Source organism: Arachis ipaensis, chromosome B5 (assembly GCF_059453495.1).
Source record: "Arachis ipaensis isolate K30076 ecotype BB chromosome B5, ASM5945349v1, whole genome shotgun sequence".
Taxonomy (NCBI): Eukaryota; Viridiplantae; Streptophyta; class Magnoliopsida; order Fabales; family Fabaceae; genus Arachis; species Arachis ipaensis.
The window spans coordinates 11,085,523-11,112,465 of record NC_142440.1 but is presented as its reverse complement, the minus strand read 5'-3'; the positions used below and the strand labels follow the sequence as shown (position 1 = coordinate 11,112,465).

The following is a 26,943-nucleotide window of genomic DNA, read 5'->3' as shown; positions in this document are numbered from 1 at the left end:
CAACCCAAGCTCCAAACCCGCCCTCGTGGTTAAACCCGATCTCCCGATATCTAGAGCACGCAGAAACACCTCCCAACCAAAAGGAGGCGGAATTTATCAAAAGGGAGGCCCCCAAGTACACGATCATACAGGGACAGCTGTACAAGCGAGGGCTCCACCAACCACTATTAAAATGCCTGCGCCCCGACCAGACAGACTACGTCCTGAGGGAGGTACACGAGGGGTGTTGTGGTCACCATATCGGGGGAAGATCTCTAGCAAGGAAAATCATCAGGGCAGGATACTACTGGCCCACCATGATGTCAGATGTTCAGGAATTCGTAAAGAAGTGTAAAAAATGCCAGGAGAATGCCAACTTCCACAAAGCGCCTCCAGAAGAACTCAATCTAATGTTGGCCCCCCGACCTTTCGCCCAGTGGGGAGTCGACCTCCTGGGCCCATTTCCCCCAGGACCCGGGCAGGTGAAGTACTTAATAGTAGCAATAGATTATTTCACCAAGTGGGTAGAAGTAGAACCACTAGCCAGCATATCCGCAGCGAACTGCCAAAAGTTCATGTGGAAACAAGTGGTCACAAGATTCGGGATACCGGAAGCCGTCATATCGAACAACGGGACCCAGTTCATCGACAATAAGTTCAAAGGATTCTTGGAAGGACTAGGGATCAAGCAAAAGTTCTCCTCAGTCGAACACCCTCAAACCAACGGCCAAGTTGAAGCGGCCAACAAAGTTATCCTAAAGGGGTTGAAAAAACGACTCGAGGGAAAAAAGGGCTCATGGGCAGAAGAACTAGCCCCAGTACTATGGTCGTACAGGACCACCCCCCAGTCATCCACCGGGAAAATCCCTTTCCGACTCACGTACGGGGTCGACGCCGTCATCCCAGTCGAGATCGGGGAACCGAGTCCAAGGCTGCTCCTCGGTGGGAGTAGCGAGGCCGTTGAAAAAGACCTAGCCGATGAGACGAGGCAAATGGCGCACCTGGCGAAAGCAGCTATCAAGCATAGAGTAGCCCTCAGATACAATGGCAAAGTACTGAAAAAAAACCTGGGAGAAGGCGACCTGGTCCTACGACGAAACGACATAAGCCCACCGACACCAGGAGAAGGCAAGCTAGCCGCAAACTGGGAAGGACCTTACAGAGTAAAAGAAGTCCTCGGCAAAGGGAGCTACAAGCTAGAAAGGTTGAATGGGAACGAAGTACCGAGAACATGGAACATGACGAACCTCAGAAGGTTCTACTCGTAAGAAGGGGCGGCCAACGTGACCCCAACCCCCGTTCCCATGTTCCGCTTTTACGATTTCTTTTATGCTTTATGTGAATACCTACCTTTGTTTAAATTTGTTTATGCATTACAAATCTCTTTCTCTAACAGTATGATAAGTTTATCTTTTGCAAGTTCATGCTATCCCAAGCCTCAAATAAAACGCAGCGTGAAACGGTCGACCTAACGGTAACCCGGGACTGATCACCCCGAGAACCATAAGGGACCAAAAAACGGCCCAAAGAAAAGCAAAAACGATAATAAATGAACAGAAGCAAAAAAGCCACGACGGCCCGAACATACGGAATAAAAAGCAATGACCACGACGGCCCGAATAAAATCCAACAAAAAGCACAAAGAAGTGTTCAAATACAACTAAAAGGCGCCCACCAACGGGCCCAAAATGATGAACATTACAAAATAAACAAAGTTAGATCCTAACAAATTAAAGGATGTCAACAATCTTCCCACCTTCCACAGTCTTCATCGCGCCAACCTGAGAGAGATCAAGGTCGGGAGCCAGCACCGCCACCTGTAGCTTTATCCCCTCCTCGGTCAGCTTAACGGCATCACGAGCTCCCCTGGCAAGATCTTTGTTTCTCTTCTTTAGGGCCACTACCTCCCGAGCAGCCGCCTCCGCCGAACTCTCAGACAACTTCAACTTCTCTTCCAGCTCCTCAACCCTTTTCTTCACGGCTACAGTCTCACCACGGGAGGCATTCAGGTCCTTCATTAAAGCCATGTCCCGATCCACCAGCCTATTAATCTCCTTAGCATCCTCCTCAATTTTCTTTTCACAGTCAGACAGCTTGGTTTTTAGAGACTCCTCCCGGGACCGTGAATCCGTCAAATCCTTTTGGGAGTTCCTAAGCTTCACCTCCATGGCGTGATAGCTACCCAAGTCAGGTTCAACCTTCTTGGCGATAGCAGCAGCACAGAGGAGACTACGATAGATCCACCTAGCCTGTCCGGAGAGGTCGGCCTCATGGAAATACTCCTCGGTGATGGGGAGCAATTGAGACTTGATGAAGCCCCCGGCATCGAAGTTCTTCTCCATAACAGAGAGGGCCTTGCCGGTGTCCCGTTTTCTCTTTTTAACATTTCCCACGAGTCTCAGTTCTTCATCACCAAAGTCGTCCTCAAAAATCTCCACCCCCACATCAGAAACCTCCTCAACCTTCTCGGAAGGGACAGCATCTCCCTGGTGAACCGGGCCGGTCTCGGCCGCCCGATCTCCGGTTTTCCCGGTTTCACCAACCTCCTCCTGCCCTTGGCCCGCTGGAGGGTTCGATGGAGAGTCACCTTCACCCTCCTCATTTCCCTTGATGAGACTCATCAAGTCAGCTAAAGTTTTCTTCCCGCCAGCCATGGAAACTGTGAACAAAGGAGAAAGGAAAGACGTCAATAGATAAGAAAAGGAAAATACAAAAGTGCAAGGAAGAGATAACCCACCAACATACGACCGACCGGCTTCCCGATCTCCCATTAGCAAGTGAGGATTAAGATTCTTTTCACCAAAAATAGACAACAGAATGTCAGCAATGCTACGATCCTCCTTATTCAACCAGTCATAAGATACTTTGATAAGATAATCAGATCTCGCACCAAAACTCCAATAGGTCGGGATCAGACGAGCCCCCTCAGCCGAGAGCCAAAAAGGATGATGCCTTTCTACCGGTCTATCTTTAAAAAAGGTAGACTTAAACCCGTGAAAGGAGTCCTCAAAGAGACCAAAAATCCTACGCCCCTGTTGGGCCCTAAAAGACATATAACCCTTCTTAGCCTTCCCCTGGCTAGAAGGTTTCGTGAGCAGAAAAAGGTAAAAAAAGACGTTCACTGAGATCGGAAGCTCGAGGAACTCGCAGACCATTTCAAAACACCGAACGGAGGCCCAACTATTCGGATGAAGTTGCGACGGCGCAACATCACAGCGATTCAGCAAGCCCATAATAAAAGGGGAAAAAGGTAGATGAAGCCCTAAAGTCGTGAACATAGGCTCGTAAACCCACAGCCAATCAACAACTGTTGGGGAAGACAAATTCTTATGGCACACGCGCTCACGAGCAGCAGGGACAAAGACCTGGTAGAGCGCCTCCTCGGGACCCCCCCCCCCAAATAAGAGTCCAGCTTGTCGTAACTTCTGGAGACTTTCCCTAGTCACCTTGGAAGGGGTATCCTTCACGTCAGAGGAAACCCAAGCATAGTGGTCGACGAAGTCGGCCAGGGGGCACTGGGCCTGGCTCGAAGAAGCAAGACGATCGTCCATACCTACATTGGGGGCACTACTAAAGTCAACACGGGAAGTCGGAAACCCTCAAAACAAGAAAGAGAAAAAGGAAGCTACGAATCTCCCCCTAAACCCAGAAATGCAAGCAAAAAACCCAGGAAAAATCCAGAAATACAAACAAAAAACCCAGGGAAAACCCAGAAATGCGAGCAAAACCAAAGAAAAACCCAGTGGCACCCCCTCTAAAAAGGAAAAACAAACAAGAAACGCAAAAGATCCAAGCATGCAACAAAGCAAAAGCGCCAGAAATAAAGCAACAATTGAAACAAGGGAAGAACGAATAGAAAACTCACCAGAAGAAACAGGAGATTGCAAAGAAAGCAAAGAGCAAGATGCTTCAAGCAACAACAGCAGTATGAACAAAAGAGGCAGCAACACTGAAGAACTTGCGGAGAAGAGAGGAAGAATAGTAAAAGAGAGGAGTGGGGGTTACGAAATTAAAGTAAGACAAGAAAAGCGTAACCGCCGAGGAGGAGCCCCTAAAGGGTAGGGGCATAACTGCCATTTCACCCAAAATTTCAAAACAACGAAGCGACGGGCATTAAATGCTCAGCGCCAAAACCAAAAAGTGGCACGAAAATCAAAGCGACCAAACGCGAAGAAAAACAAAGCGTCACCCACGAACTGCCGAGAAAAAGAAGAGCTCACGACGAACGCGCCCAGCCACGAGTCTCGGACCTCGAGGCTAACGCGTTGGGGGCACTGTTACGGACTGACGATCCAGCCCAAGAAACCGCCGGGTCGAGGCACCGCCCCACCCAAACCCAAGGAGCCCTAACGGATCCCTTCGGGTCGGTTAGCCATAACCGACCTAGAGACCAACCACCTCACAACCGCGCCACTAGCCGGGTCGGAACCTCCAGGGTCGGTACCCGAGGTACCGACCCCCCAGTACGGACGACCCGCATGCGTGAAAAGTGACAGCTCAAACTCTCCACCAATGGGCCAAGCCACCACTAGGCCCACCCAACACGCTATATAAGGGGAAAGGACAGCTCTCCCCCCAAGGTACGTCACATCCTTACCTAACTCTGCCACCCTCAGTACGGACTCTGACTTGATCGTCGGAGTGTCCTTGCAGGTGGCCACCCCTTCACTCCGCTCGCTCCCCAACGTTGCCGGTACCCGCTCCGCACTTGCCCGGGATCTCTCTCTCCTTATCACCATTCATCGACAACCCGATTACCCAAGAACCCCAGGTAACGAACAGGTGGGATCAAGAGAAAACATTTAAGAGTAAAAAATCACACTTTATCCTCTCAAATAAAAATTCAAAATTTAGAGAATTCAAATTCTTAGAAACTGATGATCACCTTGTGTCAAAGCAGGTATCCAATCTGCATCCGCAAAGCTAATGAGAATGAAATCATTGTCTAAACAGAAGAAAAGACCAATGGCTGGGTTCTTCTTGAGGTAGCACAATATTCTTAGTGCTGCTTTGTGATGCTCAATTGTTGGAGCTTCTAGATAGTAGCTGAGTTTTCTGATAGAAAAGACAATGTTTGGTCGAATGTTAGTCAAATATTACAATTTGTCTATGAGTCTTTCATATAAGGTGGAATCATCGATTGGGTCCCTAGATGTCTTTGACAAGTGAGTTGAATAATCCATTAGTATAGATACTGGTTTGGCCTCAATCAGCCCAAATTCCTCTATTACACTACACGAAAAATGTTGACTACCGTCAGATTTATCGTTGGACGTTAGCGGCGAGATTTTCGTTAGATTTACCGGCGATAATGTCGTCAAAGTCATAAGATTTAGTAATTACCGGCGGATTTTGGGATCCGACGGTAAATTCATCAGTAATATTTGGATAGAAACAAAAATAAAATGACGCATTCTTTATCGTCGGATTTATCGGCGAATTTTTCCGACAGTAAAACCAATTAGTGAAACGATGCGTTTTGATGACTTGCAAAATTTTACCGTCGAAAAACAGTAACTGAGACATAAATTCAAAACACGAACCCTCTTTCCCCCTTATTTAGATTCACTCCCTCTCTCACTAAACCACCAAAATCACCATCTCCTTCCCTCTCTCCAAAACCACCATCTACTGCCGCTGACACCACCACCACCACAGCCCCCACCCCATCGTCGTCAGCTCACCCACGCCGAGACCCTCTTGTTCTTCTTCTTCTCCCTCTTCTCTCCTTGCCACTTCACCGTTAACTTTCTCTGTTCTTCGAACCGCCGCATCGCACCACAGAGCCACCACCGCCGCTCCCCAGCTTTGCCTCTTTGGTGTCTGCTCGTCACCGCCACCACCGCCACCGCTGCCTAGCTTCTCCTCTTCAAATCGATTCTGCCTCTGCAACAATAGGTAACAGATTCAAATGCGAATATTAAAAATAGAAGCTTGTATGCTTAATGCTGATGCATGTTGAACTTTGATTAGATTATACTTTGTTTTATTAATTGAAATCTCTATATTAGGCTAAAATATTTTGTTATAAATTAAAAAATTGTCAAGCTATCTATTTTAACAAATCCAAAAATGATTGAGAAATTAATTTATATTAAAGCATATGTTGCTTAATAAGGATGCATATTTGAAAAAGAAAACTAGTTTAACCTGTTCTTTTGTTTAATAAAAGTAAAAATGGGTGGGTGTTTATGTCTGGTTGTTTACATCAAACTGTTTTTTTTAATAGATTGTATCCATATGTATGTAAATTATATGTTGAATGAAACATTTTTCTAACAGATTTTGTTAGTAGAGTAAAAAAATCTTTGTTTTCTATTTAATTGTTTTTTTCCTTTTCTTAAGAAAACTTGATTAAATTATATATATGATGAGTATGGAGATAGGTATTTGAAGATGGTTGAATTTGAGTTTATGAATATGCTAAGGTTTTGTTGATTGTTGAATTGGATTTTTTTATTTTGATTTTGAATTTAAACTCTGAAAATCAACTTTAAAAAGCTAAGTGTTTCAATTATTGAACTGAATTACTGAATATTATTGCTGAAGTTGTTTGATATTGTCTGAAAGATGTGCATTGACTGCGTTACGTCTAGTTTTGATACATGCATACATGACGACAGAAAGAGGTACTGCGGATCAGGCTGCCAGTCGTGATCGCAGCCGTGGTCGGGGTAGAGGGAGTGATAAAGAAATAAAAGATAAACAAGACAAGAATTGAAATTGAATAGAAACAAAAATGATAGATTGAAATTGAGTACAAAGAGAATCACTATACTTTCTACCCAATTTCTTGACTCAACAAGAAAGGGACTCCTCAACCTAATTTGTCAACACTATAATTTGGGAATTGAATCGAAGGGACTCCTCAACCTTCTACTCAATTCCCCGATGCAACAAGAGAGGGACTCCTAGCTCAACCTCAATTGTCCACATCATGGTTTCATCACGAAACCAAAAAAGAGTTTTCAAACCTCTAAATCATTTTGTACTACGACTACAATAGATAATGAGGTATTTATAACCTCTTATTAGGTTAAAACAAAGAAAACCCTAAAATCCATAAACATAAGGCCCAATCTAGTAATTAAATAAACAAAATCAAAATGCATCAAATTAAATTAAAACATTCTAAAAATGTAAATTAATATCTTCTAAATAACACTTGAACTCTTCATATCACGAATATTTGAAACACGTATTAGGGAGGCTTTCTCCGGTACCCTTGGGACTTTTAGATCCTCTCCCTTTACTCCGACCATCCCAGTCACGCCACATGTTGCGGATTTAGCGGACCAGCCGTTCATCATGGTCCCTAACCCCAACTATGGCCGCCGTCCAGGGCAACGACGCCTCCTCCTACCGCTCAGCAGTCCGCATCCACAGCGACGCTAAGTCCAGTGACGGATGCCACGACCCCGGAGTCCAGCCACGACAATGAGGCAGCAACTAATGGAGCTCCATCACCTTCCGTCGTAGAGTTGCGCATTTGGCCTGATGGCGGTACGGGATAAGTATCACATTCGATGCTCATGTATTTCCTGTTTATTATTTTCTAGTTTTATTGATTATGATTTCTCGTTGTTGCTGAGATTTTTTGAGAATTGATTCTTGTTTAATGAATTTAGGTTGATTTGAAATGCTGCTGGTTATTATTTTCTAGTTTTATTGATTATGATTTCTGTTGTTGTTGAGATTTCTTGAAAATTGATTCTTATTTAGTGGATTTAGGTTGATTTAAAATGCTGTTGGTTATTGTTTTCTAGTTTCATTGATTATGATTTTGGTTGTTGCTGAGATTTCTAAAAATTGATTCCTATTTAGTAAATTTAGATTGATTTGAAATGTTGTTGGTTATTATTCCTAACCAATAATTAACTAACTTTTTTTTCCTTTAACCTCTTTCTCTTTTCTTTATTTTTGCATATCTGTTATTTTATTAGCTGTTTATTAGTTAAAAAAAATTGGTTTTCTAACAAAGCCGAACAATTATTACAAGTTAATTGCAATCATTATTGAAAAAGTAATGCTACATATTCAAGTCCTTTTATGAACTAAATTTAATCAAGTTAAATAATAAAACTTACATTAAAATAATACTAGCTATAATTAATTTTTATTATGTTAGATCAACTTAATTGTACTTAGTTAACAAAAAAATTTAAATATGTAATATTATTTTCATTGAAATAAAGAAGAATTAAAAAAGTAATAAACTCATTAATACTATTATTAAAATTTTAAAATAACAAATATTCATAAATAATTTTCTTATTAAATTGTTTGTTATTTATAAAAAGACTGAGCACCATTAATCAAAATACAGGAAGAATTGGTGCCGAATTTTTTTTAAAATATTTTTCATCATACATAATTCATAAAAAAATACTATTTCTAAAATTTGAACCCAAAAAATTTTGTTAAATTATACCTTGCTCACCATCTTAACTGATTCAATTTTTATTATTTTCATAAATATTTAATAAATAAAAGAGTGAGTAAACAGATACCAAAAAGTATCTATTGATACACTAATAAACATAAATTGAGACTTTGTCGAAATTTCAAATATGTCATTCAAATTTCATTATATTAGTTTTATTAAGGGTTAAGTACTATTTTCGTTCCTAAGATTTGGGGTGAAAATCAAATTCGTCCCCGACCTTTTTTTGTTATTAAAATCATTCCCAACGTTATAAAACGTTATAAAATCGTCCTTTTTTTTACTCAATTTTATTTTTTGACTAAATTATCCCTAACTGTTAATAAAAAAATAAAAAATATATTAAAAATAAAAACAAAACCCAACCCCAACCCCAACCCCACCCCATCCCCATCCCCATCCCCTTAACAAAAAAATGAAACCCCATCCCCATCCCCATCCCTTTAACCAAAAAAATTAAACTTCACCCCACCATGATCATCACTTCCCATTATCCTTCCTTTCTCATTAACATTCTCATTAACACTAGAAGTAGCGGGAGCAGTAGCAATAGGAGCAGTAGTAGTTACAGTAGCGCTGGGTGTTGCTCTAGAAACATAACAGAAGAAGATGACGATGAAGAAGAGGAAGGAGGAGGGGAAGAAGAAGGTGATGATGGTTGCTTGGATGATTGGGAGGCTGTGGCAGATGCTCTAGCCGCCAATGACAAGTGCCAGAACCCTTGTTCTGATTCACCTCCTTCACACGGCGATGAATCCATTGTGCAAATGGCTTCATCGAACTATGAAGATCCAAATAGGGGGCCGAATTCAGGGTCTCGAAATTTGAAACTTGAGAGTGCTAATTTGGTTCTTTGGACTGGTAATTGCCAAGCTTGGAGGGCTGATGATGCATTTCGACCCCAGAGTTTTCTCAATTTGTCCAAGCAGCACAGCTTGCCAATCTCCGACCGACGTTGCGGTGGTGGTGTCCTTTGGAGTCGCTCGGCTATGCCATCATCATGTCCTATATGCTGTGAGGATCTCGATTTGATAGACACGAGTTTCTTGCCTTGCTTGTGTGACTTTTAGCTTTGCCTCTTTTGCCATAAGAGGATTCTTGAAGAAGATGCTCGCTGCCCTGGCTGCAGGAAGCCTTATGAGTGCGAAGCTGTTGTTGAGACAGAGCCTAGTGTGCTTGGAGGCAGTCTCACCCTTCGGTTGGCTCGATCTTGTAGCATGGTCGAAAGATCTTGAGGGAGCTCTATCTGTTTTCAGAAGTGAGAGGCGTTAAGGGGCAGGAATGGAGTTGCTGGTGGCAGAGGAGTAAAGGAGAGAGAGTGCGAGGGGAGGGCGGAGGAGGGTGGCGGTGTTGAAGTTGAAGAAGAAGAGGAAGAAACAGGGTTTTCTCACTGGGAAGAGCATCGGAGGTGGGGGTGGGGGGAGGAGGTTGAGGTTTTTGTTTTTGTTTTTATTTTAATATATTTTTATTTTTTTATTAATAGTTAAGGGTAATTTGGTAAAAAAATAAAATTGAGATAAAAAAAGAACGATTTTATAACGTTTTGTAATGTTGAGGATGATTTTAATAACAAAAAAAGGTCGGGGACGAATTTGATTTTCACCCCAAACCTTAGGAACGAAAACAGTACTTAACCCTTTTACTAATGACAATACTTTTAATTTTTAATTCAGTTTTGTTATATATTCAAGTTTTTTTGGCAACTAAGTTTAATTATATTGGCCCAAACTCAACAAAAATCACTTTTATTATATGCAGTGTGTACACACGCATATTTCACTAACGCAAACATATCATTTTTCGTCTTTGCGTTCATTTTTCTTCTTCGTGTTCTTCCTTCTTCTTCTTCACATTCCTTCTTCTTTGCGTGTTTTCTTCCTATTGTCGTTCTTTTATTATTGCTGTTGTTGTTGCATTTTTTCTTTTCCTCCTTTTCTTCCTAGTAATTTTGCAGCATTGATTTTTTTTATTCCTCTTAAGAGAGAGTGAAATAAGAAGAATTATGAAAAAATAAAAGAAGAAGAAGAAGATGAAGAAGAAGATGAAGAAGAAGCAGCAGAATATGAGGAGGAGGAAGATGAAGAATTTTGAATTATGCAGAACTTATCAGAATAAAAATACACCGAAATTTCTTAATAAATACACATAAATTTTTTAGTTTTTACACCGAAACTTTGCTACAAAAGTATAAAAATATCTTCTTTAATGCTATATTTTTTTCTGCTTTTTTTCTTTTTTTCTTTCTTTTTTTTTAGTTGAATAAATGTAGGTTTTATCCTATTCATGATAATTTTGTAGCATTATGTATTTCTTCTTCTTCTTTGTTTGATTTTTTTTATTCTTGTTAAGAGAGTAAAACAAGAAGAAACTTGAGAAGGTAAAACAAGAAGGAAAAGATGAATAAGAAAAAAAGAAGAAGATGATGATGATGAAAAGAAAGAAGAAGCAGCAGCAGAAGATGAGGAGAGAAAGAATAAGAGTTTTGAATTATGCATAACTTACCAGAATAAATATAAACCAAAATTTATTAACAAATACACATAAATTTCTTAGTTTTTACACTGAAATTTTGTTACAAAAGTATAAAAATATCTTTTTTAATGTTGTATTTTTTCTTCTTCTTTTTTTTCCCTTATTTCTTTCTTTCTTTTAATTGAATGAATGTAGGTTTTATCCTCTTCCTGGTAATTTTGTAGCATTATGTGTTTCTTCTTCTTCTTTGTTTGATTTTTTTTTTTGTTTTTATTCTTGTTAAGAGAATAAAATAAGAAGAAACTTGAGAATGTAAAAGAAGAAGAAGAAGAAGAATTATTTTAAATTATGCAAAACTTATCAAAATAAAAATACACCGAAATTTTAAAACAAATACACATAAATTTCTTAGTTTTTATACCGAAACTTTGTTACAAAAGCAGAAAAATGTCTTTTTTAATGCTGTATTTTTTCTTCTTTTTTTTTTATTTCTTTTAGTTGAATTCAGTAGGTTTATTGTTTTTATTCTTGTTAAAAGAGTAAAACTAGAATAAACTTGAGATTTGAGAAGGTAAAACAAGAAGGAAAAGATAAATAAGAAAAAAAAAAGATGATGATGATGAAAGAAAAGAAAAAGAAGCAGTTACAAGACCTAGAGTAATTTATCATGTCCTAACGCAAGTAGTTATGGAATAATTAACACTTTAGTACTGCGACACCTAATTATTAGCAAGTTAATGTGCAGGAATAATCGGATAAATTGTGTTCTTTTTAGTCTGGTTGTAGATAATATTCTCCCTCACCTTGAAGAAGGAAGGGTTGGACCCTTCATTATTATGCTGAGTTTTGAATTATGCCGAATTTATCAAAATAAAAACACATCAAAATTTCTTAACAAATACATATAAATTTCTTAGTTTTTACACCGAAATTTCTTAATGATTGTGACATGCACACTCAATTCGAAAACAAACACACAAACAACACTGAATTGTGAACAAAAACATATCCAAATTAATTTTAGATCACACAACATCATTAATATGACAAAAATTCAATGATAATGATAATAATAACGACGATAACGATAAAAAAGATGACAATGACGATAACAATGATGACAATGACGATAGAATGATAACGATGATGATGATGATGGAGAAGGAGGAAGAGAAAAACGAATGAAAAGAAGAAATAAAATGAAAAAAGGGAAGAGGATGATGAGAAGATAGTGATGGTGGTGGTGACTGGTGACGACAATAACAAAAGAAAAAAAAGAAGAAAAAAAGAAAAAAATAACAACCAAGATGTTAGTAAAAACAAGAAGAAGAGAAAGAAGAGGAGGAGGAAAAGGAGAAGGAAACACGGAAAAGGAGAAGTAGAAGGGGAAAGAGAAGGAAAAAGAGAAGAAAACGATAAAAGAGAATATGCGTGATTTGAAAAGTAATTATAATAACTTTGTTAGACTTGAATGAGTATTTTACTTGGATGTTGGATGTACAGCTTTATCTAGGGGTGCACGCGGATTAGATCTGATCGGATATGGTCAAAATTTCGATCTGATCCGCATTAAAATCATTGGATCCAATATCCGTAGTTTTTAAGGTTGGATCCGATCCGATCCAATCGGTATCGGATATATCCGCAAAACACAAAAAATATTTTTAAAAACTTACTTTTATTAAAAAATATCAGTAAAATTCAATTTTCTATTCTTTTAAATATATTTACTCTTAAAATAATATTAAACATACTTTTTTTAAATAATAAATTAAAATAATACAACATATATGATAATTATTAGTTGAAATAAAACATAAAAAGAATATTTACTTATTTATTTCTTTATTTTTGCGGATACGCGAAATGCGGATACCAACACAAAATCCGCAATCCGATCGGATTAATGTGCGGATCCGATCCGAAAGTCTTGCGAATCGGATCCATATCCAAAATTTTCGGATCAGATTCGGATAAACACCGCACATCGAAACCGATTCATGAACACCCTAACTTTATCTTTCTAATTAAGGTGAAAGTTTTTTTGAAAGTAGCCATTGCAACAATAGCTCGAGTTACTTCTTTGTATCTGGGCAAGATCTGTTTCCTTTTTTGTTTTGTTTTATTTTTTTTGGGAAGGGTGGGGTCCTGGAGCTGGGTGGAAGCTAAGTTTTCCTTTCGAAGCTAATCAACATTACTTTCTCTTTTTCTGTCTTAATTAAGATTGGATAATGAAATAAGTCAAAGTCAAATAGCTAAAACATTGTACAACTGGTGGACCAGATTGAGTAGTGTTGGCCCAAATTTGAATATGCCCAAATTTAAAGTAATATTGTTATATGGAGACGTGCTAACTAACAGGCTTTGGTAAGGGACAATTGTAATGGGCATGGGCCGTAAGCAACAGACACTTGGCCCAAAAAGAGTCGTAAAACGAATACGACGCCGTAGGAGAGAAAATCGCCGGCCTTAGTGCAGTGCGGTGGTAGAAAACCGAAATAACCAATTTCAGAGTAAGTTCCGATTGGTCCTCTCCAATATCCAGTCCCTGATGTGTTTCTGTTTTAACCGAATTTATTAGAAAGAGAAGAAAATTTCATTGTTATGTTGGTGTCCTCTCTCTTGTGCGGTTAACGGTAGCTGTATTAACTTTGTGCATGCCAGGTGTTTGTGCAATGGCTTCTAACAGTGATGACAAGGAAGCAGCACCAAAGAAGACCTCATTCTGCCAGAGGAACAAGTCTCGGAATGGAAGCTTCGTCTCTACTCTTCGAAATCACTTCCATGAATTTATCCATGCTCCCATGGATCAAAACAAGACATGCTTGGCAGACACTTTTCAAAAGGTAAACATTTTCAGATAAGAATCATTTCTGCAAAATTTTGCTGTTTCAACTTGTATCTTATGTGAAACAGATGATGAATGCATCAAAGAATTTCAGAAAGGAGGGTGACAGCCAAAAATGAACCCTTCCATCATCTAACAGGAGTTAGATGACTTTCTACTTTCTTCAATCATCACCAGATCCATTCTCTACTAAAAACGTTTCTGTTCTGTGAGTAATTGCTGCCTTAGAACGCTTGAATTTTATTGGACTGTTGTAAATTTGTAATATAGTTGCTTCTTGTTGCTTTTACGTGTTGAGTAATTAGTACCACTTTTGTTGTTTATTTCATGGACTTCCCCAGTCTCTTCAAGATTGTCATTAATGTTACTCTTTGAATGCTTAATACTGTAGTCCCTAGTCAAATTAAGCATGGACCTTGTGGAATTTCAGCCTTTTATGTATAATTAGCCTGACATTAGATTCTAGTAATTCATCAAAATACGAATGAAGTTACTTATGTGAAATTCATTTTGATCACTCATTCCTTCAAAGATAGAGATGCCATCATGAAGTTTAAGCATGGAATAAAGTTATTACATACACCGGATAGCGAGGAAAAACAAAAAAGAGGATTGAGGAAGAAAAATACAAAGTTACTTATGGCCAAAGCTCATAATTTTAGGACCGACTTCTTGAGACATTGTGCAACTCTTCACTTATAAGGCCATTCTTCAATTCAGTTTCAAATTCCTCAGCCTGCAGATAATTTTTACCCCAAAAGAAAGAAAACGTTAGCAAACAAGTAGGATGTATCTAGTAATATTGTTTATACTTTTGTTGAAGTAACTTGGTCTCTAATACTGCCTAAAAAATGCAGGTCCCTCAGTCTTTATGTATTTTCCTCTATGTAGGCATAAATTTAAGACGAATAGCATTCTTGGGCTGTAAAGATTCCAACAAGAACTAGCGGATTCCTTAATAAAAAAAATATTTTAAAATTAGACATCCATTCAAATTAAAATTGCATGTTTGAAGTATGCAGTACATATATACATATAATATAATATTAATGTTTGGGATTGTGGTCCATAGTCCATACACAAAGTTTTGCGGCTCTCCTATTGTCATTCGTTTTTTTAACATGGATTTTACCCCAAAAAGAGTGTTTTGCCATAAACAGAAAAATGTGTGGGAATCAACTTTTACTGATTGTCCTAGACTGATGGTTATAAACAGGGTTTTACTCATGTGAGGTGGGGATTTATATTTTATAGCGGGTCCAACTAGAGACAAGTGGGTGACCAAATGATCAATAATCAGTTCTCGGGAGTAGTTTCAAAACTTGTAACAGTAATTAGTGCAGTCATACTTCTAGGAAAGTTGAAGTTTTCAGCAAGATAGGAACAAATGAAGAATCACTTGAAGAATCTACTTATGGACTCAGTTACCTCTGCTCTGCATTGCTGATGTTTACTCTGCTACATCCAGCATTCCTCTTGTAAGCAGGGAGTGGAACCTTGCCTGACTCAATGTCTTTGATGTCCTCTAGTAGCATCTCATATCGTCTCTTGACTTCCACTTCATTTGTTCCTCCAACAAACATGGCTATCTTGTACCAACGATCTGTGGTTTCTTCATCGTATATCGCCAAGGCATTTTCAAACAGTTTGTTCTGCTTGGTTGTCCACCTTGAGTTGGGAGAGGAGAGTGTGTTTGATGCCATTGCAACAAAAGCCAGAAGAGAATATGAGATGGGAAAAGATGAAGTAATCCTTCACCTTAAGGCAAGTAGCTACTAAAATATAAGAATCTTTGACTGCTAAAAATGGGTGTGAGAGAGAGAGAGCAATAGGTAGAAAGACAAGTGGGGAACCCAATGGAGTAGGAAGCTGTTGATGTGAATATTATAGGACACTGGATTCGAAGCTGGACACGGCAAAACAAGTAATTGGTGCATCATTTGAACTGTTTATGGAAAGTTTACAACTAGTCAAACACAGTACATGTTATAAATGCTATGCTTATATAATATGATGCTACATGCAGATGGTTGATAAATGAGAAGAGGTTATTTCTGAAGATTAGTAAGTTGCTTCCTTTTCAAGTCTTCTCATGTTCCTAAGAAAGCAGCAAGAAGGGTTTTAGTCCCAATATCCCAGATTTGTTATTGTTGTTTAATGTCATGTGATCTCTGAAGCACAAACTATCATAAAAATGATGGAGACAATGAACTGATAGTGGCGTTTAAAGTATTGGAGTTGTTAAGGTGACTTTATTTTCCTTGATAATTTATAATGTGATAATTACTCCTTATGTTTCCATAGGGATCAGTTTGGTAGGTAAAGATGGGGATTTTATTTTATTTTTATTCATGAATTAGATAATACCTAAAATTTAATCACATTTTTAGTCGTATTTGTTTAGTTTTGGAAGGACATTCAAGTTTGTAATATCGAAATAGGGCCTTGATGGATTTTAGTAAGTTTTGAACTAATAAAGCTAATTCCTTCTTGATTGAAGAGAAACGTAGGACAAAGAAGCCATAACACGTGGATTGGAATATTTAAGAACTAAAGCAACGTGTATGTACTAAAATCCTTAATAAATCCTCCAACAAAATTTTAATTCAAAGATCTCGAATCTCACTATTTGAGCACTATTCCGCAATTTTCTTCGGATGTAAAGACATGAAACCGGGTGCTTTTTGTGGGTGTTGCCGTGTTGGGGAATGCGTGCTTTTTAAGAATGTAGTATCGTATTTGCTTCACTATTATTCGCTGGCCAATTTATAGCATTTTTTATTTAGTGTCTAATTTTTATTTAATTTATTTTTATAGTAACTTTTAAATATTTAAATTTTTTTATATTTATAAATTTAAAATTAATTATTTTTTTAATAATTAAACAATAATTTTTAGTCACTATACCAAACTTTTTCAGCTAATGCTTGCTGTTGCAACAATGCAAGAGTGCATTTTGATTGTTTTGTTTTTTTTTTTAATATCTCTTCCTATTTAGTATTTATAAAGCAAGGAATGAAGCTAAGAGACGACCAAGTGTATATTATTATTATTATTATTATTAACACGTGCCCCAAAATTATATCAGTAGAAAAAAATTTTTTAATTGATAATTTTAATATATATTCTTACGACAGTTAAATACTTATTATTAAGGTTCAAGTAAAACCCTTACAATCTCTTTTGTTCACATTTTATTGACGTTAATAAAGCTTTTCCATAGTAGAGCCTAATTTGGTAAAGTTTTGTTTTTCTTTTAAAATAAGTTATTAATTTTTTTTTTAATAATCTTTTAAAGATCGTAGCAATTATGTTTAGTAAATAAAATAAACTAACTTTTAATAAGTAAAAAAAAAATACAAATATTGTGTTTAATAAAATTATTTTTAACATTTTAAAATGATTTAATAGATATAAATATAAGAGTAACAAAAAGTATACATATTTATCACAGTAAAGCTCAATATCTAAATAAAATATTTAATTTAGTTTAACCAAGTTGTTATAACTTTTCAAATCACGCACTTCCTTCTTTTTTTCTTTCTCCGTTTTCTTTTCTTTTTTTGTTTCCTCCTCCTCCTCCTCCTCCTCTAAATTCGTGCACGCAGGTTCTTCTTCTTCTCTTCTTCCTCCAAATTCACGCACGTATGTTCTTTTCCAATGTTGCGTCTTCTTCTATTTCTTTTTTTTTCCATTATCGTCATCGCTAATAATACCAACATTTTGCAAACATTTTTATTAGTTTTGATTTTTTCTGCTGCCATTATTAAATAATTTCGATTCATTTCTTAATTTATTTTGGTTTATTTATGTGTTAATTGAGGTTCGCTGCTGATAAGTATTGACAAAATTTTTTATTCCTTAAGTAATTTCGGTTATTTCTTAGTTTAGTTGAGATTCATTTGGATCCAGAAATGAATTCGATGTATTTTTGTTAATGATTGAGTCTTTTTGACTGTTTGTTTAAATCTAAATTAATTTCGGTTCATTTGTGTGCTAATTGAAGTCTACTTAATAATGCTGATAAGTATTGACCAAATTTTTTATTTTTTAAGTAAGTTCGGTTCATTTGGATCCAAAAATGAATTTGATGTGTTTTTATTGATGATTGAGTTTTTTTTTTACTGCTTGTTCAAATTTGAACTAATTGAATGGAATAGAGTAGAATATAATACAATTGAATAAAATGATAATGAATAATTTCATTCTCCTTTGTTAAAAAATTTGGTCAATACTTATCAGCAGCATCAAGTGAACCTCAATTAACACAAATACATTGAATTTATTTCTGGATCTAAATAAACCTCAAATAAACTAAGAAATGAACCGAAATTACTTAAAGAATAAAAAATTTGGTCAATACTTATCAGCAGCATCAGGTGAATCTCAATTAACACACAAATAAACTGAAATTAATCCACAAATGAACCAAAATAAACTAAAAAATAAACCAAAATTATTTAATGATAACATCAGAAAAAATCAGAACTAATAAAGTTGTTAGCAAAATATTAGTGTTATTAGTGATGACCACAACAAAAGAGAAGATGTTTTGCGTTATTGAAATATGCGTATGTACACGTTGGTGTGATAAAAGTGATATTTGTTAAGTTTGGACCAACTTAATTAGATTTAGTTGCCAAAAACAGTTAGATGTGTAACTGGACTGTATTTATTAATATATAAAATTATATTAAAATTTTTAATTAAAAAATGTAAACATTAAAAAGTATCTTAAGTTCTTAAAATATACGTTCACAAACACTATATTTAAAAAAAAAAAGATTTGGATTTTCTAAAGTTTGAATTTCACTTTAGAGAATAAAGTGTGATCTCTTACTATTTATTTTATAAGTGGGACCAAGAATAAATATGAGAAATTACCTCTAAAGTACAAATTTAAAATTTAGAGGATCAAATTTTTAAGAAAATACAAGCACAACATAAACGAAATTGAAAACGAAAAAAATTTGAAAAGGTCCCACCGAGATTTGAACTCGGGTTACTGGATTCAGAGTCCAATGTCCTAACCACTAGACCATGGGACCATTTGATGATAAGCCAGAAATATATTAACTAAAGATATCACATAATGTATCATGAATACATGATCTCAACTATGTTGGAAGGAGGAAATATTTGGGTTTGAAGATTTACCTGCATTTATCTTCGTATGAAATTGATAATTAAAAATATTAAATAATAATTCAATCAAATTTGTCAAATTATTTAACAATTTTTAAATATCAATTTTAGATGAAAATAACTATATATGAATTTCACCATAATATATGAATAATGAATTTAGTACCCAAAAGTGCCCTCCAAAAATCAAACTGTTATTTATTCGAATTCACTAACTATCACATCAATTTGAAAATTTATAGGTGATAAACATTCTTTTTTCCTTATCACATGTATTTGTGGCAGTTAAAAGTCTACAAGATCAGATGCTTAAAAGATTAATATAAATCAATGAATCAGTGAATAAGCAAATACAAGAGGAGTGACCATGTAGTATTTTGAGATTTTCAAGAGTGAACTTAAATTACAAACCAAATACCTACGAGGGCGGAGTTCAGGATGAAAGCCATAAAATTAGGTATTGAAATTTAACATCGATCATATAATGATATAATGTTGAATGATACAACAGAGGGGAAATGAGTGGAAAATCTACTGCTCCCTTCCAATGCTCAAAATACAAAAATGTGTCACACTCGTAAGTCTCTAACCCGATATTTACAACGCCAAAAAGAAAAGGTATTAAACCGGAAACACACGACAACATTCACATCAAATCTCACTTTTCAGAAGAACAAAACAAAAACAAAAAAGATCTCACAGATGATACAACAGGACCAACAATTGAAATACGGGTTTCCTTTTCATAATCGCCTCCTCATTTGAGACCCTTTGGCCACAGCTTTCATATTTTGAGAATCTCTGAAACAGACAAAGTGCACGAGAGTGCTCCCATTCGGGTAGACTGCGAAAACACTAGTCCCTATCTTCTTGTGGCACAAAGAACACATGCTTTCACTGCTTATCTTCACAGCTGCTTTCCTCTGACTATAGAGTTCATCTTTCACCTGTGCAAAGCAAGTTGAATCATGCCAAGGAAATAACAAAATAGAAATAGCTGAATAGGCAAATGCGTTTGCATCACCACAGTACAAATACTAGAAGTAATGATATAGAACAATAAATTCATCCTACAGCGTCTACCGTCTAACTACACAATTCCTCCTCAAAATATTATGCATATTAATTATAGATGTATTCTTACCTGAAGATTCTCACTCTGTCTCAGGCTCTTGATGACTGAGCAATTACGCTGCATTTCACTGGATTTTCTAACAAGGGGTCCAAGAAATGAAAGCAAGTCCTGCAGATAATAGATACATCTTTTACCAGATTGAAGAGACTAAACAATATCTTACAAAAGTAAACTCTCACTGACAAAACCACTACAATCAAAAGTAGAACAACCAAAACTGACTTATGAGTGGTCTCCATCTATAGCGCAGCAGCAAGCAATGCAAACCTGTAATTTAGTCTCTCTTGGTAAAAGTTTAAGGGCATGAGCTCCATTTATTCTGTCCCATCTGCGTCCCAACAAATCAAGGACCTTATCAAGCATGATAGTAGAACCATCCTCACTAAATTCATCCCCATCCCCATCACTTCTGCTACTGTCGGTGCTGCTTGAACTAACTTTTGTGTCCTCTGCTCCTTCTATTGAAGCAATTTTCTTGGTTACTCGGGTTCCTTTAGGTTTTACTGATGTTGCTGAACCAACTTTTCGTGTGGTGGTATTCTGAGGGGACAACATATTTATAATTTTGTCTTCAAAGCTTGCAGTTGTCCTCCGAGGATTCAAATAGATTTGCATAAGCGTAAGGTATATGTTGTTGGGATATTTAACCGATGTCTGATGCATAGACTCATACACCCGATCACAATAAGACAAAGCCATTTCTGGAACATTAAGCTACAAATGAAAGGTACACTAAATTATATGATAAATTCACAGAGGTAGCAATGACTTAAGTGCATTAGAAACTCTGCACTAAATAGAAGAGTATATATGCTTGATTTACCTTATGAACATACAAAGATAATGCCAGTTCATGTAGGTTCATTTTTCCCAACAATATTGCACGCTCTTCATATAATGCATCTGGGGGAAAACGTTTCAGCAGAGTCTCTGGATTGTAACCAGATATACTCTCTAAGGCAGACAACAGCTTTTTCCTTGTTGGGGAATAAACCTTCTCATCCCATTTCTGTTGAGCACATAAATCCGTGTACCAATCAAGCACCTCTGAGAGATAGATGTTTACCTACATTGCAGAATAAATAAAAAGAAACTATTATTTTCATCAAGCATCAATACTGCTAATAGTAAAAGCAGCGTGGTTACAGCATCATCACAAGATGTTTTTGCAATATGTTTGAATTGCTTCAGCCCATACAGCGATGATAAAATGCAAGAGATTCCTCACCATTTCACTTTGCAAATTGCCAGATATGGCATTCTCGTTCATTGCAAGCATGAGCTCCAAGTATCTAGCTTGCATGTTTGGAGAATGCTGCTTCAAATACGAGTTCACCATATCAGCTGGAATATTGCCGGACAGAAAGAGCTCAATAGTTTGCGTTGGACAGCTTTCAAGAACAAGCATCGAGAACTCTAGAACAAGTATGGGGTCTGTCCCACACAGTGGCTGCAACAGAAGTCAACCAAGTTAAAAACAGGATAAAAAATAACTTGTGCAGATCGGATATAAAATAACAACTTTATCTTGGGTGAACTTGTATCCAAGCAAAATGGAAATTGAATACCTTTTTGGCAAATCTGTCAGTGACTAAATAAACTTTTTCATCACAGCTAGATGCCAGAAAAGGAAAACATGTATATGCCAACACAAAAAAAAAACATGTATATACAATTGTTTTCAGCATACATAGTGCCATGTTATGTGTGTGTATCTGTGTGCACGTGCACATGTTTTTGGGAGTGGTGCATTATAACTTATAATACGTTCAAAATAATCTCAACTAAGGCTAAAACCTATGTTCACTTTTTTTAAAGGACGTGCCCAATATATGTACCAACAATTGTTGCGGAGTTGATATCACTTTACAGAAGTATAGAATCTCATATAGTCAAATTCAGATGCCACCAGGCAAATATAAAGAATTGCCGTGAAAGTCCTCTAAACTTTTAAAAGGACAAACCAGTGCACTGTGCTCCTCACATGAATCTTGGGATGGTTAGATGTAAGTAGCTCCCTGAAAAGCTGTTTCCAAGATTTGGATTTGTGACATGTATGTCACAAGGCAAGAACTTTACTTTTATGCTGAGGCTCACCCTCTAAGCCTTTTTAAAACTTGTAAGAAAAAAATTTTTGAAAGGATAGTCATCAACTAAATATAAACTTTACCTTAAGATACTCAACGATGTCCTCAGGCTTAAACCTATGGGTAATTTCTGACTGGCTAGACTTTGACTCTTCCACCAATTTGTGAAGAAGTTCAAGTGCTTCCCGGTGCAATGAGTTGCACTTGTAAAGTTCTAATAAAGCAGCATGATGATTTCCCTTTTGAAGAATTTCTTCACATATTTTCAAATCACAGTAGTTAAGACCTCTCAGTAACTCTAAAGCAGCAGAAGATTGTCCAGTAAGAAGCAATGCTTGGAGTAGAGCAGTGTCTAATATTGAAGCCATCTCCCGAGCTCCGGAGCTAATGGGTATACTACCACGCCCCTGCCATCAATAATTTCAACAATCATAACTCTTAAAATTTGAATAAAAACAGACAACTTTTTTTTATCAAATTTATAATATTTCAAAACATATTTAAGGCTATCATGTGCCCCACAGCTTCATCACCAATGCTACAAATGTCCTATGAAGATCCACGGTACTTGGGTAGGTTCCTATTTTGTAATATTGTCAATAAAAAATTTCTACAATCATAAAACTAATATAGTTGGACTCCAAGTGGATAGATGTCACTTCTAACTTTTACCAAGCATAATCATTGCCACCACATATTGGAGATACATTAAATTACCAAAAACAGGAGAAAAAAAGGGTTAGCCTAATTTACCTTGTTTGTTTTCTTAAATCTATTGTAGGATGCAAAGTTATTCCCAACTGCATCTAAAACAACTTCTTCCGTTCCCTCTGCAGTTGCTTTCTCTATAAAACTATTTCTCTTCTTCTGTAAATACTTTATTAGTGCCATAAGCATATTATGGCTTGTTTTTTTGGATTCAAGTGCCACATGCTCATCAGATTCTAACATATGAGATGTTGATGGGTATTCCATATCATCTGACAAGCCTGAAGAACCTCTGGGGAGATATGAAGCATCCCCATAAATGTCCAACTTCTCTGGCTCATGAACAATAGTTGTCTTTGGAAGGATAATGGACGGATATAGAGAAAGAACATAGGTTATATCTACTTGAGATGCCAGAAAATGTTCCATTGCCTCCTCATAGTTCCCATTCTCAAAAAGATAGTGGGCATATCTGAGACAACATATAAAGAAACACATCTAACAGCTTGAAAAAAAAATGCTTAGTACAAAATTATTAGATTGAAAATTTGAAAGTAATATAGGAGAGATATTAACTACTAAGTGAATACAGGAGAGGCAAAAACTTTCATCGAACAATGTTATGCTTATCATTTACCTTGGGAATCATTTCATCCACATTAATGGACCATTAGGCATTTCTTTACCAATATTACAGGATTAAAACATAGTAGTTGGAAACTTGAAAGGAAATAATTCACTTAATCTCACATGTCAAGTCTTCGTAACATTAACAAATATATAAAGCTGAAAAATATGCTCTATATAATATCCAAAAACAAGCTGAAGGAAGCTAAACTTTACATGAAGCATTAGTAACAGAAAAAAACAAACATTAGACATTATTATCCTTCACATGAACTCTTATTGGCAAACTGATCACAATTCATCCTGGATAAAATGTGCAAACATCAAATAGAATTCAACCATAATTATCCTATAGCAAGTTTAAAGACTACAAGTCGAGATAGAAAAAGTCTAGGGAACCAACTAGGGTGTAACCAACTTAGAGCTAACTAGTTGAAAAATAGTTTTTATTTTTAATCTTGAAATTCAAAAAATTAGAATAGTGGGGAGTTATTTTCTTTTTGTAATGAACTTATTTTTTAACTAGTTGGCTCGAAGTTGGCTACACCCTAGTTGGTTCCCTGGCGGGATCGGTCTAGATATTAGTGTGTAATTAACTTATTTCCATGCCAAAAAGCTTAAATAAGTTTCTTAGTGACAGAACCTTTCTTAAGGATTAACCAGTGCTATAAAATGATATAATGAACTTAAAACACACAAGCAATCATCCTAATGGTTTGTTTAATTAAAAGGAAAAAATCTCATAATGGCATATAACCTAATATGAATAGACCCCTCCTTTGCAGCACGCAGACTTGCATCTTCAGGTGGAAGGAGCTTGCATAATGACAAGGCCTCCTCAAAGTTTCCGGATGCTGTTAATTGGACAATCTGCAACAAAATGACAGAACTGTTAACTTATTGGTTAAAAACTTAACACATAAAATCAAATATGTACAACATTCTATTTCTATAACAAGAAATCATAAAAAGGAGTAATTTGGTTCACTTTTTTGTCTCTGACAACCTTAAGAACCAGAAAGCCAGAAACAGATGGTATGGCAAAAGGGCAAAGATATCTATTGTATCATAATAAAAGCAAGACCTGGGCTCCAAGAGGAACAGGGAAGAGGCCATGTATAGAATTATCTAAAGCAAGTATCGTAGAGTTATTGCTGTGTCGGATATGGCGAACATTTCGAAGAACAACTGTTTGAATCAGCGGATAAGGATCACGGAGTGATCGAATCTGCAAAATGCAAGAATTACAAAACAATTTAAGTACACAACAATTATCCACAGCTTCTCTTACAAATTACAATAATAAAGGAACAGTTACACATTTTCAAAGAAACTCAGTTAGACAACTACCTCCACAAATCTTGGCAGTAGAGCAGCGGCATATGGCTTCTGAATTACAACCTCCGTGGGTGCCTCCGACCAACAAATCCTACCTTCTGGAAGAAGCTTCCCATTCTGGTCCACAAATACCCCAATATTCTCCTGAAATGAACAATAATAAGTCAACAAGAATACTAAGAATCTACAATATACAGCAGAACAAAAAAAGAAAAAAGAAAAAGAAAGTAACAGCAGCATTGCATATGGATTTCATTTTCCAGTGAAGTAAATCATCACCACATATTCACAGTTTTCAAATTCACATTATATCAAAGAGTAGATAATAGCAGATACCTTTCCGAGAAGAAGCTCTCCGGAAGGGAGAGAAACTACTAGCGGTGGCGCAAGTCTACCGGAAGTGAAGACCTCAGATAAAGCGCCGTTTGTAGCGTTGAGAATGACATACTCTCTTCGAATCCCCAAACAGATATTCTCACCGCACCAACACATGGACTTCACCACGTCCGGAACACCGAACTCCTTCACCTCTACGAATCCCCTCCCACCTGCAACCACACACAACCACATTCCATAACAAAATCTCAACAAATTAGCTAACGGTTGAATTTGTAACGGAAAAAATTATAATAATAACCGTCATGTCGGAAGATGCAGACGCGCTTCTGGCGAGCGAAGCAGAGGAAGCCGCGGCGATCGTCCCAATCAAAGGCGTTGGCGCCCTTGGCCTTGGTGATGACGGCGAAGGTCTCGAAGGAAGGGAGGCGGTGGAAGGCGATGGATTCGGAGAGAGAGAGGAGGAGCTCCCTGGAGTGGAGGACCTCCATGGAGATGAGAGGCCTCCTGGCGAAACCGGCGAGGGTCTTCTCGAGCGCGTAAGGTTCTTGGTGGAGGGGAGAGTGGTGATCGGAGGGTTGTGAGTGGGACTGGGGAGAGTAGATGCGGAGAGATCCATCGGAGCATGCGGCGAGGAGCTTGGAGCCGTAGGATTCGACGGCATCGATCTTGGAAGGGCAATCGGCAACCAGCTCCACACAGTCGTAAGCGCTGTGCACCATCTTCAACTTTTCAAGTTTGTTCAATTCAATTCCGACATTATTTTGGACTTGAAGCTTACTCCCCTCAGCTCGCGGAGGAAACGCCCCAGAAAAGCAGCAGCACCCTCAAGGGAGGGGTCAAACCGTCAAACCAAGCAGAGAAATGATTAGGTAAATGCTTCACTTGCATATGTTAGTTTCTAAACAAGATTTAAATCAACTCGTTACTAGACTTTCTTAGTTTCTTTTAAGAAAAATGATTAATTCTTTTTCTATACTAACTATAGTTTTTACTTTTTACCAAAACAAAGAAATTCTTACTCTTACTAATAGTTGGAGTGATTGCATAAAGAGCCGATAGAAAGTTATGTGATTCATTGAAATAATTACTGAACATTAAGCTGATTAAAATATAATTTGAAGACCAACTTGATATAAGTGTGAAGTTTCAAATACCAAACTGAGTATTTATTCAAAAATTATTATATAATTGATTTTTTAAGCTATTTTTAATTATAATTATATTATATATAAAAATATAAATTAACTATTAAATTAACTAATTCTTATTGAATAAACATTCAATACAATACACACATTAAAAATAAATTATAGATATACTTAATTATTAATCTAGGAACTAGTTTTTTTTATACATATAAAATTATTATTCTATTTATTCTTTTAATTTATTTTTTATTTATACATTTTCTTTCGATTTTTTTTTTTTTGAACTTTTAATCTTCTTTACACATGACTTTAACTTTTCAACAAACAAGTAGATTAATTGATAAAGAGGATTTATTCATTAGACAATAGGTATTGAGTTTAAATTTTTAAATAAGTAATTAGGTTAAATTCAAATGAAAGATTTTTATCATTCAGATAATTTTATTCCTATTGAACAAAATTCTTTTTTTAAAAATAAATAATACAAATGAATACCCTATCTGACCCCTGACAATTACCTCGAAAGAATTACGAGTCCCAAAAAAAAATTTAATCCGGCTCCTATTTTTTTTTGGACTAATTAGCCCTTATGCAAAAAAAAAATAACATTAATTTTTTTTGGCACAGGAGCTAATTAGTCCCATAAAAGTAAAGCTTAGGAATCGAGTTGAATT

General features: G+C 36.5%; 1 protein-coding gene, 1 long non-coding RNA gene, 1 other non-coding gene and 2 pseudogenes across 3 annotated transcripts; 2 read left to right on the top strand and 3 right to left on the bottom strand.

The window, feature by feature from the left end:
• The first annotated feature begins 8,895 nt into the window (after positions 1-8,895).
• LOC148563372 (uncharacterized) lies at positions 8,896-9,657 on the top strand (annotated as a pseudogene).
• Positions 9,658-13,558: 3,901 nt separating this feature from the next.
• Positions 13,559-14,246, top strand: LOC107624720 (uncharacterized). Its single transcript, XR_001616950.3, has 2 exons — positions 13,559-13,740; positions 13,811-14,246. It is a non-coding gene; the product is annotated as an uncharacterized LOC107624720 (long non-coding RNA).
• Positions 14,247-15,164: 918 nt separating this feature from the next.
• On the bottom strand, positions 15,165-15,586 carry LOC107624719 (protein RADIALIS-like 3 pseudogene; annotated as a pseudogene).
• A 3,132-nt stretch (positions 15,587-18,718) lies between these two features.
• On the bottom strand, positions 18,719-18,790 carry TRNAQ-CUG (transfer RNA glutamine (anticodon CUG)). Its single transcript has one exon. It is a non-coding gene; the product is annotated as a tRNA-Gln (tRNA).
• Positions 18,791-19,340: 550 nt separating this feature from the next.
• LOC107642875 (vacuolar sorting protein 39) lies at positions 19,341-26,068 on the bottom strand. The gene is made up of 12 exons (XM_016346374.3): positions 25,420-26,068; positions 25,119-25,330; positions 24,795-24,926; positions 24,529-24,672; positions 24,202-24,314; positions 22,863-23,289; positions 22,193-22,516; positions 21,251-21,472; positions 20,846-21,088; positions 20,290-20,736; positions 20,032-20,130; positions 19,341-19,834 (listed from the first exon to the last, which is right to left on the bottom strand). The coding sequence occupies exons 1-12, from the start codon at positions 25,838-25,840 to the stop codon at positions 19,631-19,633; spliced, it is 2,988 nt and encodes a 995-aa protein (XP_016201860.1). The 5' UTR covers positions 25,841-26,068; the 3' UTR covers positions 19,341-19,630.
• Between the last annotated feature and the right edge of the window lie 875 nt (positions 26,069-26,943).

Excerpts from the sequence above, each read along its gene's own strand:
- LOC107642875 (XM_016346374.3), bottom strand. The coding sequence starts at position 25,840 with ATGGTGCACAGCGCTTACGACTGTGTGGAGCTGGTTGCCGATTGCCCT. Across the intron at positions 24,315-24,528 it reads CTGTTCCTCTTGGAGCCCAG|ATTGTCCAATTAACAGCATC; the intron begins GTCTTGCTTTTA and ends ATTTTGTTGCAG. Across the intron at positions 19,835-20,031 it reads GACAGAGTGAGAATCTTCAG|GTGAAAGATGAACTCTATAG; the intron begins GTAAGAATACAT and ends TGCTTTGCACAG.